Below are 14,667 nucleotides of genomic sequence, written 5' to 3' on the forward strand. Positions count from 1 at the left end.
GGGACCCTCATTTCAACCCTGAGCTACAAGGATTCTCTTTTATTGGAGTCTATAAAACAACAACTCAGCCTGTCCTCCAGGCAACCCTCGGACCTCTGGGGGGGGGGGAAGGGGGGCATCCAAGAGGCATCCAGCCTAACCCTAACCCTAACCCTAGGCTAGTAGGGTACTTCCCCTAAGGCAGGGACCACCCCCCTCCGGCCTTTAGCAAGCTTTCGTCTCCCTCTGAGTTGGAAAACAGGTGGAGGTGATCAAATTAACCCATTTTCTGGGCTGGTTCATTATCTCCACTCTTTGAAAATAAACCAGAGTTTGCCCAAAATTTACATGTTGCCCAGAGCAGAACCACGAAGCCCAAAGGTGTTGCCCCGAACTCTGCCAGTCCTGCCCACTTGTGGCCGTTGGGGGCTGGCACAGCCAGGAAGGCTGCCCATTTCCAACCCCTCCCCCCTTCTCCTTTCCTGTGCAGCCGATCCCTGCCAGCCGAATCCTTGCTTGCATAATGGAACTTGTGTGCGGCACAACAGCTCAGAGGCCTTCCAGTGTGAATGTCTGGAGAAATACCATGGGAAACTCTGCGAGAACAAGGCAGAAGGTAAAGCCCTTCCCCGGAGCCCCCCTCCCAATCCGTGGCTGCGGCTGATGGGTCAGCCAGGCTGCTTTGGGGCTCCAGACCCCTTGACAGTCTCAGAGGGTCACTTCCACTCCGCTCCTAGCTAGGAACCCCCAGCCCTGCATTTTATTTTATTTTATTTTATTTTATTTTATTTTATTATTTTATTATTTTATTTTATTTTATTTTATTTTATTTTATTTTATTTTATTTATTTTATTTTATTTTATTTATTTTATTTTATTTTATTTTATTTATAAATCGTTATTCATAAACATTTCTGAAAAACAGTGCATTGCCAGAGTATACCATTTACAAGAAAAACCCAATGGAAAGTTAATAGTACCTATTAACACGCAAACTAATAACGATAATAATAATATAGTAGCAGTACTAATAATATACCCAAAAAGCTTAAACTAAATTTCTTCTTACAATAGATTATTTACATTTTTATTGATTACTATGGTTATGATTATATACATCTTTATTTTCAATATTAATTATTAATAATATATTTCCAAGCAGTCCTGCCTGGTGCTGGGCCGTTCTCTCGGAGCCCCCAAAGAGAAGCGATGGGTGCTGCTTGGGGCGTTTATTTATTTAGCGTGTGGCATATCATATATGGGATTGCAATATATACAGTTAGTCCTCAACTCACAAAAGTTCATTTAGTGATCCTTCGAAGTCAGAATGGCCCTGGGAAAAGTGACTTATGGCCATTTTTCACCCTTACAACTGTGGCCGCATCCCCATGGTCACGTGAGCAAAACTCAAGACGCTTGGCAACCAGTTCACATTTATGACGGTCGCAGCATGCCAGGGTCCCGTGATCTGCTTTTGCGAACTTCTGACATGCAAAGTCTATTAGGGAAGCCAGCTTCACTTAATGACCATGTCACTAACACATGCAGTGATTCATTTAACAGCTGTGGCACGGAAAGTTGTAAAATGGGGCAAAACTCCCTTAAATGTTTACTTAGCCACAGAAATTCTGGGCTCAGTTGTAGCCATAAGTCGAGGACAACCTCTATTAGCATTTCACCTAAATGAAAACACAGTAAACTATGAATATTAAACAGATCTATGTCCAAATACCAATATCCCGGCCATCTAACCATTGAAGGGCAGCATCCTTTACGTGAGAAAATTCAGACATTGGACCTCAGATTACAGCCGGTCAGGGTGGGATCTACCATTTGACATGGCCTGGCTTGGGGCCTGGGCACAGAGATGGTCAGCATCCCCAGGACCTTCTCTGCCAGCAGCTGATCTGGTGGTGCCATCTACAGTGGGAGCCCATCTCCTTTTTGGCATCTCAGGATGGCCAGCCCTGCAAAGGCCCCCAACTGATCCTGGGGCATTTCCTGCCTGGCTTCAGGTGGTCAGAACAACCCAGTTGGAAGGGACCTTGGAGGTCTTCTAGCCCAACCCCCTACTCAAGCAGAAGACCCTAGACCAATTAGGCTGCATTCCGGCCACATCCTGAATTAACCCACCTTGGGGGGGAGGGGAGAGGGTGTCACGCTTCACACTGAAGCAAAACCAGACAGGCCAAGTTCAGGTACTGGACTGAGCTGCTCCTCCACCGTCCATCAAAACCCTGGCCAGCTTTAGCATTTTGTCCAGATGCCCCCACTGCTTAAGCCTGTGGTGAGAAGTGAAGAAAGGACACAGCTGGTTGAAGCACAGAAAAGTGTTGTGCCTCCTTCTTGCAGACATTTTCCCCAACTACCCAGGCTGCCCTCAGATTTCCTGGGGGCCCATCAGGAGGCAGTAGCCCTTTTCCGAAGTTGGCTGATTAGGGGTCCTTGGCTGTTTTCTTGCTGACCCAACTAGGTAACTTCATCAGTTCTAGGAAGGAGTGGGGTTTGCTTCATGGGATTTGCTTAATTCCTTAATAGCATCAATGATGTTACCTAGTTGGATCATGAAATGTCTGCAAAAAAACCTCCAAGCACCAAGACCACCAAGGAGCCCTCATTTCAACCCTAAACTACGAAGATTCTCCTTGATTAGAAAGGCTGATTGCTGCCCCAACTAAGGCACGCGCGTGGAGCGCAAAGCCACGGCCCCGAGCTCCGCTGACCGCCCCCCTCTCTCTTCCCCAGACAATTGGTGGCTCCCCCTCTACATCGCGCTGGGCGTGGCGGCCGGCGCTGTCCTGCTGGCCGTGGTCGTCTCCGTGTTGGTCTGCTCGTTCGCGCGCAGGTGAGTCTCTCCGGGACAGCACGCCGGTCAGCGCGGGCCGCCTTGGCGGAGAAGCTCTCTGCGGACGCTTGCGCGAGCGGGGGGAGGAGGGGAAACAAGGGGGCCGGGTTCTTTCCGAAGGATGGGGCCTTTTTCTTGGGTGGGCGCTGCATCCAGCAGTGAGACAGAAGATGAAGAGCAACGGGAGGTGATGTGGGGTCAGCAAATCCTCCCTCAAAGGATAGGACGACCTCCACAACTAAGGCCAACCTCTGCATAGCTGGGGAGGGGGGTTAGTGCATTGGCGGTTGGCTGCTCGCAGCTGCTGCCCCCACCCAGAGCAGCCCCAGGATGCATTACCCAAAAGTTAGCCTCCGTCGGGCAACAGCATTTTTCACTGGGCCCTCCAAAGAGCCCCTAAAGCAAAGAAGGGCAGAAGAGACCCCCCCCTTTCCTGATTCTCAGAGCTGGCACCTTAAAGCACCGCCACCCGACACACACACACACACACCATTGGGACAACCCTGCTTCTCTGGGCCCCTCTCGCCCCTTCTGCGTTCTAAGGCCGGTCTTGTTTTGGCAGGAAACGAAGCGCACCGCGCCGGTCCCGGAACTCAGCGGCTCATCGCAACCTCGGCTCCCTCTCTAACCCGGCCTTTGAACGCGACTAAGAGCCGAACCTTCCTTCTCCGGAGGGTCTGCCCTCCATGCCCCGGAGTCCACCTCCTCCCTCCGGCCATTTCCAATAAACCGAATTATTTTTAAATTAATTGTGGCTGCAGCTCTTGAATCTTCCCCCGGTTGGTTTGCTGTCGCCCGGGAGATGCTCTCTTGACTTCTGCGTCCCCGTCTGCTGCACCCTGCCCGCCCCCGTCTCGGTTGCCCACCGAGAGCGCGCAAGCAAAGCCTTGGATGTTCCCACAGGGGGGCGGGGGAGAAGGCTGAACTTTCGCGAAAGAAAGCAAATAGAGGCGTCCCAGGAGGATCCAAGCTGAGTCGGTCACCGGGACCAGAGGGGGGTTCTTCCGAGCTCTGAGCCCTGCCCAGATTGGACCCTGCAGACTTCACTTTATTGAGCACCGGGGACCGAGACAGCCTGTTCAGAAGCCCCGCGTGTCTTCGCCCTCTCCGTTCCCCTTCGGCCAGCTTCCTCCCTGACTAGGGCGCAGCCGCGCGGGGAAAAGTCCCTTCCGAGCAGCGGTGCCAGCGACGGGTCTCCTGCGTGTCCGGATCCCCCTTGCGGGGCTCGGCGGGAAAATCCACGCGGCTGCTCCCCTCTGGCTGCACAGAGCCGCGGCTGGCTGCCCCGGTGCGGCTTCCCGGGCGGCCCGCGGGCTCCTCCCGCTCGAAGGCCGCGTTGAAGTAGGCCTGGCTGCTGCTGCTGCCGTCGTTCGCCAAGTCTCGCCCGTAGAGGGGCGGCCACATCGCGTCCCTCTCCAGCTGCCGCTGCAACACCCGGTACCGGCTGGACGAGCGGAAGCGGCAGAGCGCTTTGATCAGCAGCCAGAGGCGCCGGTTCTGCAGGACGCCGTCCTGGGAGGGGGAGGAAAGAGGGGCGAAGGGGGTCGCCTGGCTTGCCGCTGAAGGGGCCTCAGAGTCCCAGCCCCCCTGGAAGGGGGGAGGCTTTGGGTGGGCTGCTAGCGGCAACTCGGTTCTCTGCTTAAAGAGTGAGTCGGCCAGCGCTGGCAAGGCTGCCTCCCTCCCTTTCCCGGTTGGGTGGGGGGCGCTTCTGTCCTGCTGTCTCCCAGGCTCGTGCCCCATTCTTTCAACTTGCGGGGGTGCCCTGCTGAGGGTTGGGAGGACAAGGAAAGAGACCAGCCCAAAGAGAGCCCAAAGGCAGCCCTTCCCCATTGCAATGCCCTGGGGATGAGTGAGGCTCCCACTTCAAAAGGGGAGGGGAGCAAACCAGCCCCCAGCCTGGAAGGATGGCAAGAGAGGCCAGAGAGATCATCCCTCAGGACCCCCCCACACACACACAGCCCCGTGGGACTCAAGGAGGGGGAAAGGGTGTTTGGGGTCAGCCGAGGGCCTCAGAGTCTGTCTCCAGCCCCATCTGGCAAGAGAAGAGAGGTCCTGAAGCCAGCTCCCACCCTGCAGCCCCCCCCCCCTTTTCCCTGCCACAGCCCCAGGACAGGAGCCCTTTGCTTCCAGCCCAGCAACCCAGGATCCTTGCCTGGGGAGGGACACATTGCTTACCTCCACCAAGGAGGAGACCAGAAAGAACACCAGCAGCATAATCAGAACGTAGACCCTCCAGATGGTTGGGGTGCAGAGAAGCTGCGAGGGGGCAAGAGAGGCTCCCCATCAGTTGGCCTGGCTGACTCCCCCGCTCCCTCCTCACCAAGAGGAACCCGTTCTGCCCTGTAGGGGTTACCGGACTCGCCTCTGGGGAAACTGGCAGGCCCCCTGCCCGCTCACCTCCATCCTCTGGTAGACCCCCTCAAGGTCAGCAAAGAAGAGGAACAGGGAGACGCCCAGCTGGAGACACAGCATGCCAGAGAAGATATCTGGGGATGGAAAAGGGGGAGGGGGAGTCTTGTCAGTCCTGGGGAATGAGTGGCACCGCACAGAAGGATGGGCAGTTGCATGGGCATCAGGCCCACAGGGCGCCCCTGGGCAGTTCAAGGAACAAAGGGGGTCACTGGCTCCAATGACCGCCCCAGGATAGGAAGTCTGATGCCCGAGAGGCATATTAACATCCCTAAGTCAGTGGGCCAAACGACAATCCCCAGAACCGTTGAAAGCGGAGAGCAATAAAGAGAGAATCTTTGCGGCTCAGGCTTGAAATGAGGGCTCCTGGGTGGCCCTCTGAGCTTGGCTGTTTTCCTGCAGACATTTCATGACCCAGCTAGGGAACCTCATCAGAGCTGGAAGGGAGGAGGAGGAGGAGGAGGAGGACTGTTGGGTCCTTTAGGTAACAATAGGTAACATCATCAGTGCTAGTAGTAGACTGATGATGTTACCGAGTTTGGTAATGAAACATCTGCAAGAAAACCGCCAAGCTCTGAAAGCAGAGAGCAACAGGCCCCCCACTTTGATGCCCTTCTGAAAACCTTTGACCCCTAGCGATTCTCCCAAGCCAGGTGGGGGTTGAGCCCCACCTGTTGCTTTTACTACTGCCTGCCTGGTTCTTCCTCACTCCTGCTCATTCCTCTTTTTCCTCCCTCTTTGTGGCTTTGCCAGCCGCAAAGCCTTCCCTCATGCCCAAACCCCCAAGCCAGCCATGGGGAGAAGAGCGCGGGGAGGGCCTCTCACTTACAGTTGGTGTAGATGGGCTTCCGGAAGGGTCTCCCCTTGGAGAAGACAAAGGCGAAGGCGATGCAGCTGAGGGTCACCAGGGGCCACAGCGTGGTGGTCTCATAGCTCAAAACGCGTTGCTCCTGCGCTGTGGCATTGGCCGTCCCGTTGCCTGGGCAGGTGGTCTGGTTTCCCAAAGGGCACCCACTGGAAGGATGGAGGCAGGGTGGTCCCTAACCACCAGCCCTCCACCCTCCCTCCCGTGGCCTTGTCTGGCCACTCCCAATGAGCCACTCTGGTCAGGCCAGGCCAGGCCAGGAGCAGGACCTGGGGAAGCAGCGGGCCAGGTCCCTCCATTGGAAGAGCCTGCCAGGCACCCGGATTTGTGTGTGAGTGTGTATGTTGGTGTGGGCGGGGGGTGCACTCACCAGTGGCCCCGCAGCTGCAAGTACCAAGCCTGCTGCTTCACATAGAGGAAGCCGAAGAGCTGGAGCAGGATGCTCAGGGCCACGTTGAAGAGGACGGAGAGCAGCAGTGGCGGAGAGAGCAGCCGTCCGGGGGGGCGGTAGGGGGCCAGTTTGGGGTAGGCGTGGGTCAGGTTCACTGGGGGTCAAAGGGAGAACATTCCAGAGGATCTCCAGGCACCCCGAGAGAAAGCGGGCCCCTTCTCCAGCCCACCCACCCTTTCTTTGCTGGGGGGTTTCTACCCAATATTGCTTCAGGTGGAGGGGGGAGAAGATAGAGTGGCGAGCTACCAGCCACTTGATGCCCAAGCAGAGCTGTTCCTGTGGGCGCCCATGCCCAAGAGACAGGCCAGCAACGCAGCCCTGGCACTGCCTGTCCAGATGGGGCTCTGTTGGCTGAGATCAGACCAAGAGAGTGCCAACTTGATGCCAACTGGTGGGTTGGCACAACACGCTTTTTTTTTTTTTTACATTTATACCCCGCCCTTCTCCGAAGACTCAGGGCGGCTTACAATGTATAACTGTGCGAGCAAAGACTGGCAGTTGGTTTCAGACAAGATGCTCAGCTTAATTGGGTATTTTGTGCCAATCCAGTCAGCACATTCTGCCTATGATTACCAGGGAATCTCTTGGCACCCTCAGGGTTCCTTCAGCAGCTGTTACACCCAGTGCTGAATCCAGCTTTCCCACAGCCGTCACATTGTGGGAATCCAGAAAACCCGTTTTAAGCATGTTGTGGGAAGGAGCAGCTGGTGTCGGAGCAGCCCCTCCTGCTTTACTGCCTGTGTCTTGAGTGGCACCTCCCCAGGTTCACAGCTGGCATGAATCTACCCCGATGTGCCAGCTGATGACACCCTGGGAGAAACCAGGCAAGACCAGACCTGCTTACTTGTGAGGCAAACCACAAGAGTGATGCAAACATCTTGGATCAGGAACTGGTAATTCCCCAGGATCTGCAATTGCTAGAAAGAAAACAAATTCCAGGAAGGTTTTTATAATTGCGTGAGTATAATTGTGCCTGGTTCACCAGGAGGTTCAAATTATTCCTGCAAATCGGCTGCCTGTTTGAGTCATGTGCCACTCCCAGAAGTAAGACAGAAACCTGCCTTCCTCCAAGAACACCTGAGGAATATTGGTAATGATAGAAAATCTGGGGTGGCGGTGGTTTGTTTTCCAAGCTTGCTGTTCAGGAAAACTGTGGAGGGTCCTTGGTGCTCTCTGAGCTTGCTGGTCATCTTGCAGATGTTTCATGCCCCAAACTAACTAACATCCTCAGTGCTAGCAATGATGTTAGATGCATTGAGAATGATACCTAGTTTGGGTCATGAAACGTCTACAAGAAAACCCGCAAGCTCAGAGAGGACCAAGGACCCCTCAGGAAGTCCAGTTGCCATGACTCAACTTCCAGATATCTCTGCCTGGAAGACTGAGCGTCTCCATCATCTTAGAAGCCGCTGTGTCCATCCCGCCCCACCCCCCCCTTAGGAGTCATCCTCAGCACTGCCCCATACTTACCAAGTAAAGCAGGACCGTAGCGATGAACTGGACCAAGCCGTAGAGAGTCAGATATTTAAACACGGCAAAGGAGGCCACTAGAGAAGCCCGACCCTCCCTGGCATCGGAAGAAAGCATGGCTTAGTAAAGGAAAGCAGCCGCCTCCTTGCCCAGCCCCCCCAGGTATGCAGAGCGCAAGCTGGGAACGAAGGGAGAGGAAAGGGTGGGACCCAGCGGCCCCTCTGCGAGTTGGGTCTTCAAGCCAGTTCTGGGAATAACAGGAGTTGGGAGGGTCCTTGGAGGTCTTCTAGTCTAACTCCCTGACCAAGATCATAGGAACACAGAGCTGGAGGGGACCTTGGAGTCCTTCCAGCCCCCTGCTTGGGCAGGAGACCCGGCCTAGACCATTCTGGGCAACCGGTTGTCCAATCTCTTCTTGAAAACCTTCAGTGGCCACCCTGGAGACCCCACGTACCTTATCAGGGCTGGCACACACTCGATGTTGGGGATTTGGGAGGTGAAGGGGGAAGCCACTGAGGCCTCCTGCTCCGAGAGAGAGATCCCGGCATGGGCCATTTTCAGGGCCTGGAAAACAACAACAGGTCCCCCTGTGAGGAATCGGGACTTTAAAAATGGAGGTGGTTCTAAATATTCTCTGGAAAGGAGAGTGTTTCTACAAGCTATTTTTGCCTGGATTCCTCCAATTTGGGGAAACAGGACTGACAGGGTGGCAATCTGGATGAGAACACCCCCCAAGACCCTGGAGTTTCACCTACCCCACAGTCGTTGGCTCCGTCCCCACACATGCCAACGTAGTAACTGGAAGAAGAAGGGAGCAGGAGAGGATTACTCAATCTCTCTGGGCAGACGTTTCCTACCAAATCTGCCTCCCATGCCCTCCCTTTGGGGTGAAAACGGGGCTGCCATACTTCCTGGAGCCCCAGGGGGTCTGTGCTTTCCACAGCACATAACTTGGGTGGGCAGCCCCTCTGCTCCTTCCACAGCTCCCCTCTGCCCTCTGCCTTGGCCAGGAGGGCCTCCACGGGGTTCCTCCGCTGGACACACAGACTCCCCTCCCCGCTTCCTTCCCTTGCCTGCATCTCATTGCCGTGACTTGTGCTTCTTTTGGAGCCGGAGGGCCAAGGAGGCCCTTTCACAGCAGCCCTTTTGGGCACCGGTCAAGAAACAGAGTCCCCAAGAGGTCATTGGAAGCCAACACTTCAGAACTCGAGGGGCAGCCAAGCCAGGGAACAGCCGTGGGGCCAGATGGGGAGGGAGGACACCCACTCAGCCCCTCTCCCCTTTTCCCTGATCATGAGAAGGGACCCACTCGAGTTTCTGAAACTCTTCCACGAGGCTGGACTTCTGCGATGGAGACATGCGGGCAAAGACTGTTCCATTCAGAAGCACCTGCGGAAAGAAAGATGCCACAGTCACCCAACTGGCCAAAAAGGGGCCCAGGACGGCAGGTGGGGCAGGATGCCCTGGAAGCGACTGGTGGCAAATAGAATAGAATAGAATTTTTTATTGGCCAAGTGTGATTGGACACACAGGGAATTTGTCTTGGTGCATATGCTCTCAGTGTACATAAAAGAAAAGATACTTTATTTTTTTTATTTTTATTTTTTTTATTTACATTTATCCCCCCCCTTCTCTGAAGACTCAGGGCGGCTTACATTGTGTAAGGCAATAGTCTCATCCTATTTGTATATTTATATACAAAGTCAACTTATTGCCCCCCCCCAACAATCTGGGTCCTCATTTTACCTACCTTATAAAGGATGGAAGGCTGAGTCAACCTTGGGCCTGGTGGGACTCGAGCCTGCAGTAATTGCAAGCAGCTGTGTTACAGCCTGCCTGTCTTACAGCCTGAGCCACCCACTTTCATCAAGAATCATAAGGTACAACACTTAATGATAGCCATAGGGTACAAATAAGCAATCAGGAAAGAATATCAATATAAATCGTAAGGATATAAGTAACGAAGTTACAGTTGTACAGTCATAAGTGGAAGGAGATGGGTGATGGGAACGATGAGAAGATTAATAATAATGCAGATTTAGTAAATAGTTTGACAGTGTTGATGGAATTATTTGTTTAGGAGAGTGATGGCCTTCGGGAAAAAACTCTTCTTGTGTCTAGTTGTTCTGGTGTGCAGTGCTCTATAGCGTCGTTTTGAGGGTAGGAGTTGAAACAGTTTATGTCCTGGATGTGAGGGGTCTGTAGATATTTTCACAGCCCTCTTTTTTTTTTTTAATTGAAAAAGTTTTTACAAAAATTTTCACCCCCCTTTTTTTCCCCTCCCCCCTCCCTCCCCTCCCCCCTTCCTCCAAAACCACCCTCCTCCCTCCCCCCCCCACTTCCCAGAACAAACACAAGGTATAGTTCAAAAGAAAAAAAAATCATTTGCTAAATTTTCCCTAACACAAATTATAATCCTCCCCTTCTTCTCAAATCCTAACTTCCCCCATACAAATCAAAGATAAATACATCCTAATCATTCAAAAGCAATCTGATATCTCTTAATCATGGGGCTCCCCTTGAAGAGCACCCAGAGGCCCCAGTTAGTTCAGAATGCGGCTGCGCGGGTGATAGAGGGAGCCGCACATGGCTCCCATGTAACACCACTCCTGCGCAGACTGCACTGGCTGCCTGTGGTCTCTCGGGTGCACTTCAAGGTTTTGGTTACTACCTTTAAAGCGCTCCATGACTTAGGGCCAGGGTACTTACGGGACCGCCTTCTGCTACCGAACACCTCCCACCGACCCGTACGCTCACACAGAGAGGGGCTTCTCAGGGTGCCGTCTGCCAAGCAATGTCGGCTGATGGCCCCCAGGGGAAGGTCCTTCTCTGTGGGGGCTCCTACCCTCTGGAACGAACTTCCCCCTGGATTGCGTCAACTGCCTGACCTTCGGACCTTCCGCCGCGAGCTAAAGACGTATTTGTTTATTCGCGCGGGACTGGCTTAGTAATTTTAAATTTTATAATTTTATAATTTTAAAGAGTTTAATTTTAATATTCATATTTTGATATAAATTTTAGGGTTTTTTTTAACGGTATACTGTTTTAAATTTTAGCCAATCATTTAATAAGTTTTTTAATCTTTGTTTTTATCTGTATATTGTTATTGTTTTTATTATGGCTGTGAACTAAAAATCTAATAAATAATAATAATAATCACAGCCCTCTTTTTGACTTGTGCAGTATACAGGTCCTCAATGGAAGGCAGGTTGGTAGCAATTATTTTTTCTGCAGTTCTAATGATCCTCTGAAGTCTGTGTCTGTCTTGTTGGGTTGCAGAACCAAACCAGACAGTTATAGAAGTGCAGATGACAGACTCAATAATTCCTCTGTAGAACTGAATCAGCAGCTCCTTAGGCAGTTTGAGCTTTCTGAGTTGGCACAGAAAGAACATTCTTTGCTGTGCTTTTTTGATGATGTTTTTGATGTTAACTGCCCATTTTAGATCTTGGTAGAATCTAGAAATTTGAAGGTCTCTGTTGTTGATACTGTGTTGTCTAGTATTGTGAGAGATGGAAGTATGGAAAGTTTCTCCTAAAGTCTACCACCATTTCTACAGTTTTGAGTGTGTTTAGTTCCAGATTGTTCCAGTTGCACCACGAGGCTAGTCGTTCAACCTCCCATCTGTATGCGGATTCATCATTGTCTCGAATGAGACCGATCACTGTTGTGTCATCTGCAAACGTCAGTAGTTTAACAGATGGATCGTTGGAGATGCAGTCATTGGTATACAGAGAGAAGAGAAGTGGGGAGAGCACACAGCCTTGGGGGGGGGGGCTGTGCTAATTGTACAGATATCTGATGTGATTCTGTTTAGCTTCACCTGCTGCTTCCTGTTTGTTAGGAAGCTTAGGATCCACTTACAAGTCTGTTCAGGTACCTGTAGCTGGTTTAGCTTAGTTAGAAGAATGTCTGGAATGATGGTATTGAATGCTGAACTAAAGTCTACAAAGAGGATCTTTGTGTAGGTCTTTGGAGATTCAAAATGTTGTAGGATGTAATGCAGAGCCATATTAACAGCATCATCTGTTGATATATTTTCTCGGTATGCAAATTGCAAGCAATCTAACAGCAGATCTGTGATGGTTTCCAAGTGGGACAGCACTAGCCTTTCAAAGGTTTTCATGACTACAGATGTTAGAGCAACTGGTCTGTAGTCATTCAGTTCCTTGATGGTGGGCTTCTTCGGCACTGGGATGATAGTAGAGCGTTTGAAGCAAGAAGGAACATAGCACATCTCTAGCAATTTATTGAAGATTCAGGTGAAGATGGGGGCCAATTGGTTAGCACAGACTTTTAAGCAAGAAGGAGTTACCTTGTCTGGGCCTGGAGCTTTTCCTGGCTTTTGTCTGTGAAATAGGTCCTGCACTTCCTTTTCTGTGATCACTAGGGGTTGTGAACCCAATGGGATGGAGTCAGTTGTAGAAGGCTTGGCTGTTGTTGGTGTGTCTGAGATGGGGGTTGTGGAGAAAGGTGGCTGTAGGTTCCTTTCAAACCTGCAGTAAAACACATTCAGGTCATCTGCCAGTTGTTGATTTCTCAGCCTGGGAAGGAGATTTGCTGTAGCCTGTGATATTTTTAAGAGTTTTCCACATGTTTGCTGGTTCATTTGTTGAGAACTGATTCTTTAGCTTTTCAGAGTAGCCTCTTTTTGCTGCTCTGATCTCCCTTGTTAATACATTTCTGGCCTGATTGTACAGCATTTTATCACCTTTTCTGTAGGCTTCCTCTTTGGAATGGTGTAGAATGATACACATCTCTTTTAATGTGTATATAGTGATTTTTACTTGGCTGTACACCGCCCTGAGTCCTTCGGAAGAAGGGCGGTATAAAAATCTAAATAAATAAATAAATAAATAAATAAATAAATAAATAAATAAATAAATAAATAAATAAATAAATAAATAAATAAATAAATAAATAAATAAATAAATAAATAAATAAATAATAGCTGCTTAAGTTTAGCTGTGAACCAAGATTTGTTGCTACTGTATATTCGCATGTTCCTGGTCGGTACACATAGGTCTTCACAGAAGCTGATATATGATGTTACAGTATCTGTGAGTTCATCCAGGTCTGCGGAGGTATCTTCAAAAATATTCCAATCAGTGCAGTCAAAGCAAGCCTGTAACTTTAACTTTGCTTCCTCAATCCAAGTCTTCAATGATTTAATTGTTGGTTTTGTGGTTTTAAGCCTTTGCCTGTAAGCAGGTACAAGAGGAATCATGCAGTGTCCTATAGCTGCTCGTGGTAAAGACCAATAAGCATCTTTTAGTGTTGTATAGCAATGGTCTAAAGTGTTCTTGCCTCTAGTGGGACAATTGACATGCTGAAAGTATTTTGGTAGCTCTTTCCTTAAGTTTGCCTTGTTTAGATCTCCCAACCTAATGGCCAGTGAATTGGGGTATTTGGCTTCAGCCTCCATAATTTGGTCAGCTTGAGTTTGTAATGAAAAATCAAAAAGAAAAGGGAACTGATTCCCCACTCAGGGTCCACAGCAAAGAGGCCCCCTCCCCACTCACCTTGGGCAGCAGGCTGCTGAAGTGCTTGGACAGCACCTGGTAAGACGCCCCACTCAAGACAAAGTGGAAATTGTCCCTCTCTTTTGCACTGGGGTCCTCTAGTGTGATACGGGGGTCCTGAAAATCAGATTTCAATTACTGTCCGGCCTCACTCCTGTGAGGGGTTCATGGAAATGAAAGGCATAGAGACTGAGCCAGTTAACGATGAGTGAATTATCCCAAGATCATCAAAGGAACTTGCTCTCTGCTCCCTCCAGGAAATCCCATTACCAACTGGCCAGCTGCTGCCCAAATTTTCTCTCCCCTCTACCTCCCCTCGCCATGTCATGGGGCAGACCCACGCCCCCTGCCTCCTCCCTCCTCTGAAAGCAGGACTTGTGATGAGATGGATCTCCAGGAGGGAGGGGGGAGGGGTAAGAGAAAACTCAGTTCAGAGAGCTTGTGTGGGAGAAAGTGGTGAAGACGGATCCTCCCTAACAGTTCCCAGAGTATATGCCTTATGGAGATGTTAGCATGCTTTAGCCTGGCAAGATTCTGTCTAGAGGTGAAGAACAATTTTTAAAAAAATCTGCTTAGAAGGATCATAACGGGTCTTTCTTGGGTTTTGGAGCCTGACACTCTCTCCAGTTTGAGCCTATGAAACTTGGGCTAGAGAAACCAAGATGGTCTTCTAAGAAGGTGATGAACATGGCCAGCCTGCCCCTCTCCTGGCCGACGAGCAACCCAGATCAGCCTCTTCCTCCTCTTCTTCCAAGCCCTTCCTGCTCAACTTCCAAGGCCACCTCTCCTCTGGGGCAACTGCCCTACCTTTTCTTTGCCCATGATTAAGGGTGCCTCCTTCTCCTCCACCAGCTGCCAAGTCACAGATGCTGGGCAGGAATCCTCTGGTTCCTGGGCATCCACCAGGACCACCTGGCTGGTGCTGGGAAGCATCCCAGAGCTCTTGGCCACGGTGATGGCCGTCTGGAGGTTGTCACCTGGGGACAAACAAGGCTGAGATGAGGTTGGGGCAGCCTTCAAAAGGAAACATGTTTGTCACCATGATCGGCACATCTGGAGCTCAACAAGCAAAGTCTCTCAGAGGCCCAGCATCAACTCCTGGGCAGCAAAAGCTCAACTACCAATA

General features: G+C 51.0%; 1 protein-coding gene across 1 annotated transcript in view; it reads right to left on the reverse strand.

Annotated features, from left to right (window-relative positions):
* Positions 1-1,083: 1,083 nt before the first annotated feature.
* Positions 1,084-14,667, reverse strand: part of LOC131201442 (probable cation-transporting ATPase 13A4) — a 93,299-nt gene continuing 79,715 nt past the window's right edge. Inside the window, exons 46-57 of the mRNA XM_058189347.1 lie at positions 14,349-14,518; positions 13,542-13,658; positions 9,329-9,408; positions 8,775-8,817; positions 8,474-8,583; positions 8,020-8,116; positions 7,394-7,466; positions 6,469-6,643; positions 6,063-6,247; positions 5,222-5,310; positions 5,000-5,080; positions 1,084-4,336 (exon numbers count right to left, since the gene is read on the reverse strand). Of these exons, the coding sequence (XP_058045330.1) occupies positions 3,962-4,336; positions 5,000-5,080; positions 5,222-5,310; positions 6,063-6,247; positions 6,469-6,643; positions 7,394-7,466; positions 8,020-8,116; positions 8,474-8,583; positions 8,775-8,817; positions 9,329-9,408; positions 13,542-13,658; positions 14,349-14,518 (1,595 nt within the window). The 3' untranslated portion in view covers positions 1,084-3,961. The remainder of the gene's footprint in view (positions 4,337-4,999; positions 5,081-5,221; positions 5,311-6,062; positions 6,248-6,468; positions 6,644-7,393; positions 7,467-8,019; positions 8,117-8,473; positions 8,584-8,774; positions 8,818-9,328; positions 9,409-13,541; positions 13,659-14,348; positions 14,519-14,667) is intronic.

This window comes from Ahaetulla prasina, chromosome 6 (assembly GCF_028640845.1).
Source record: "Ahaetulla prasina isolate Xishuangbanna chromosome 6, ASM2864084v1, whole genome shotgun sequence".
In the NCBI taxonomy this organism is placed as follows: domain Eukaryota; kingdom Metazoa; phylum Chordata; class Lepidosauria; order Squamata; family Colubridae; genus Ahaetulla; species Ahaetulla prasina.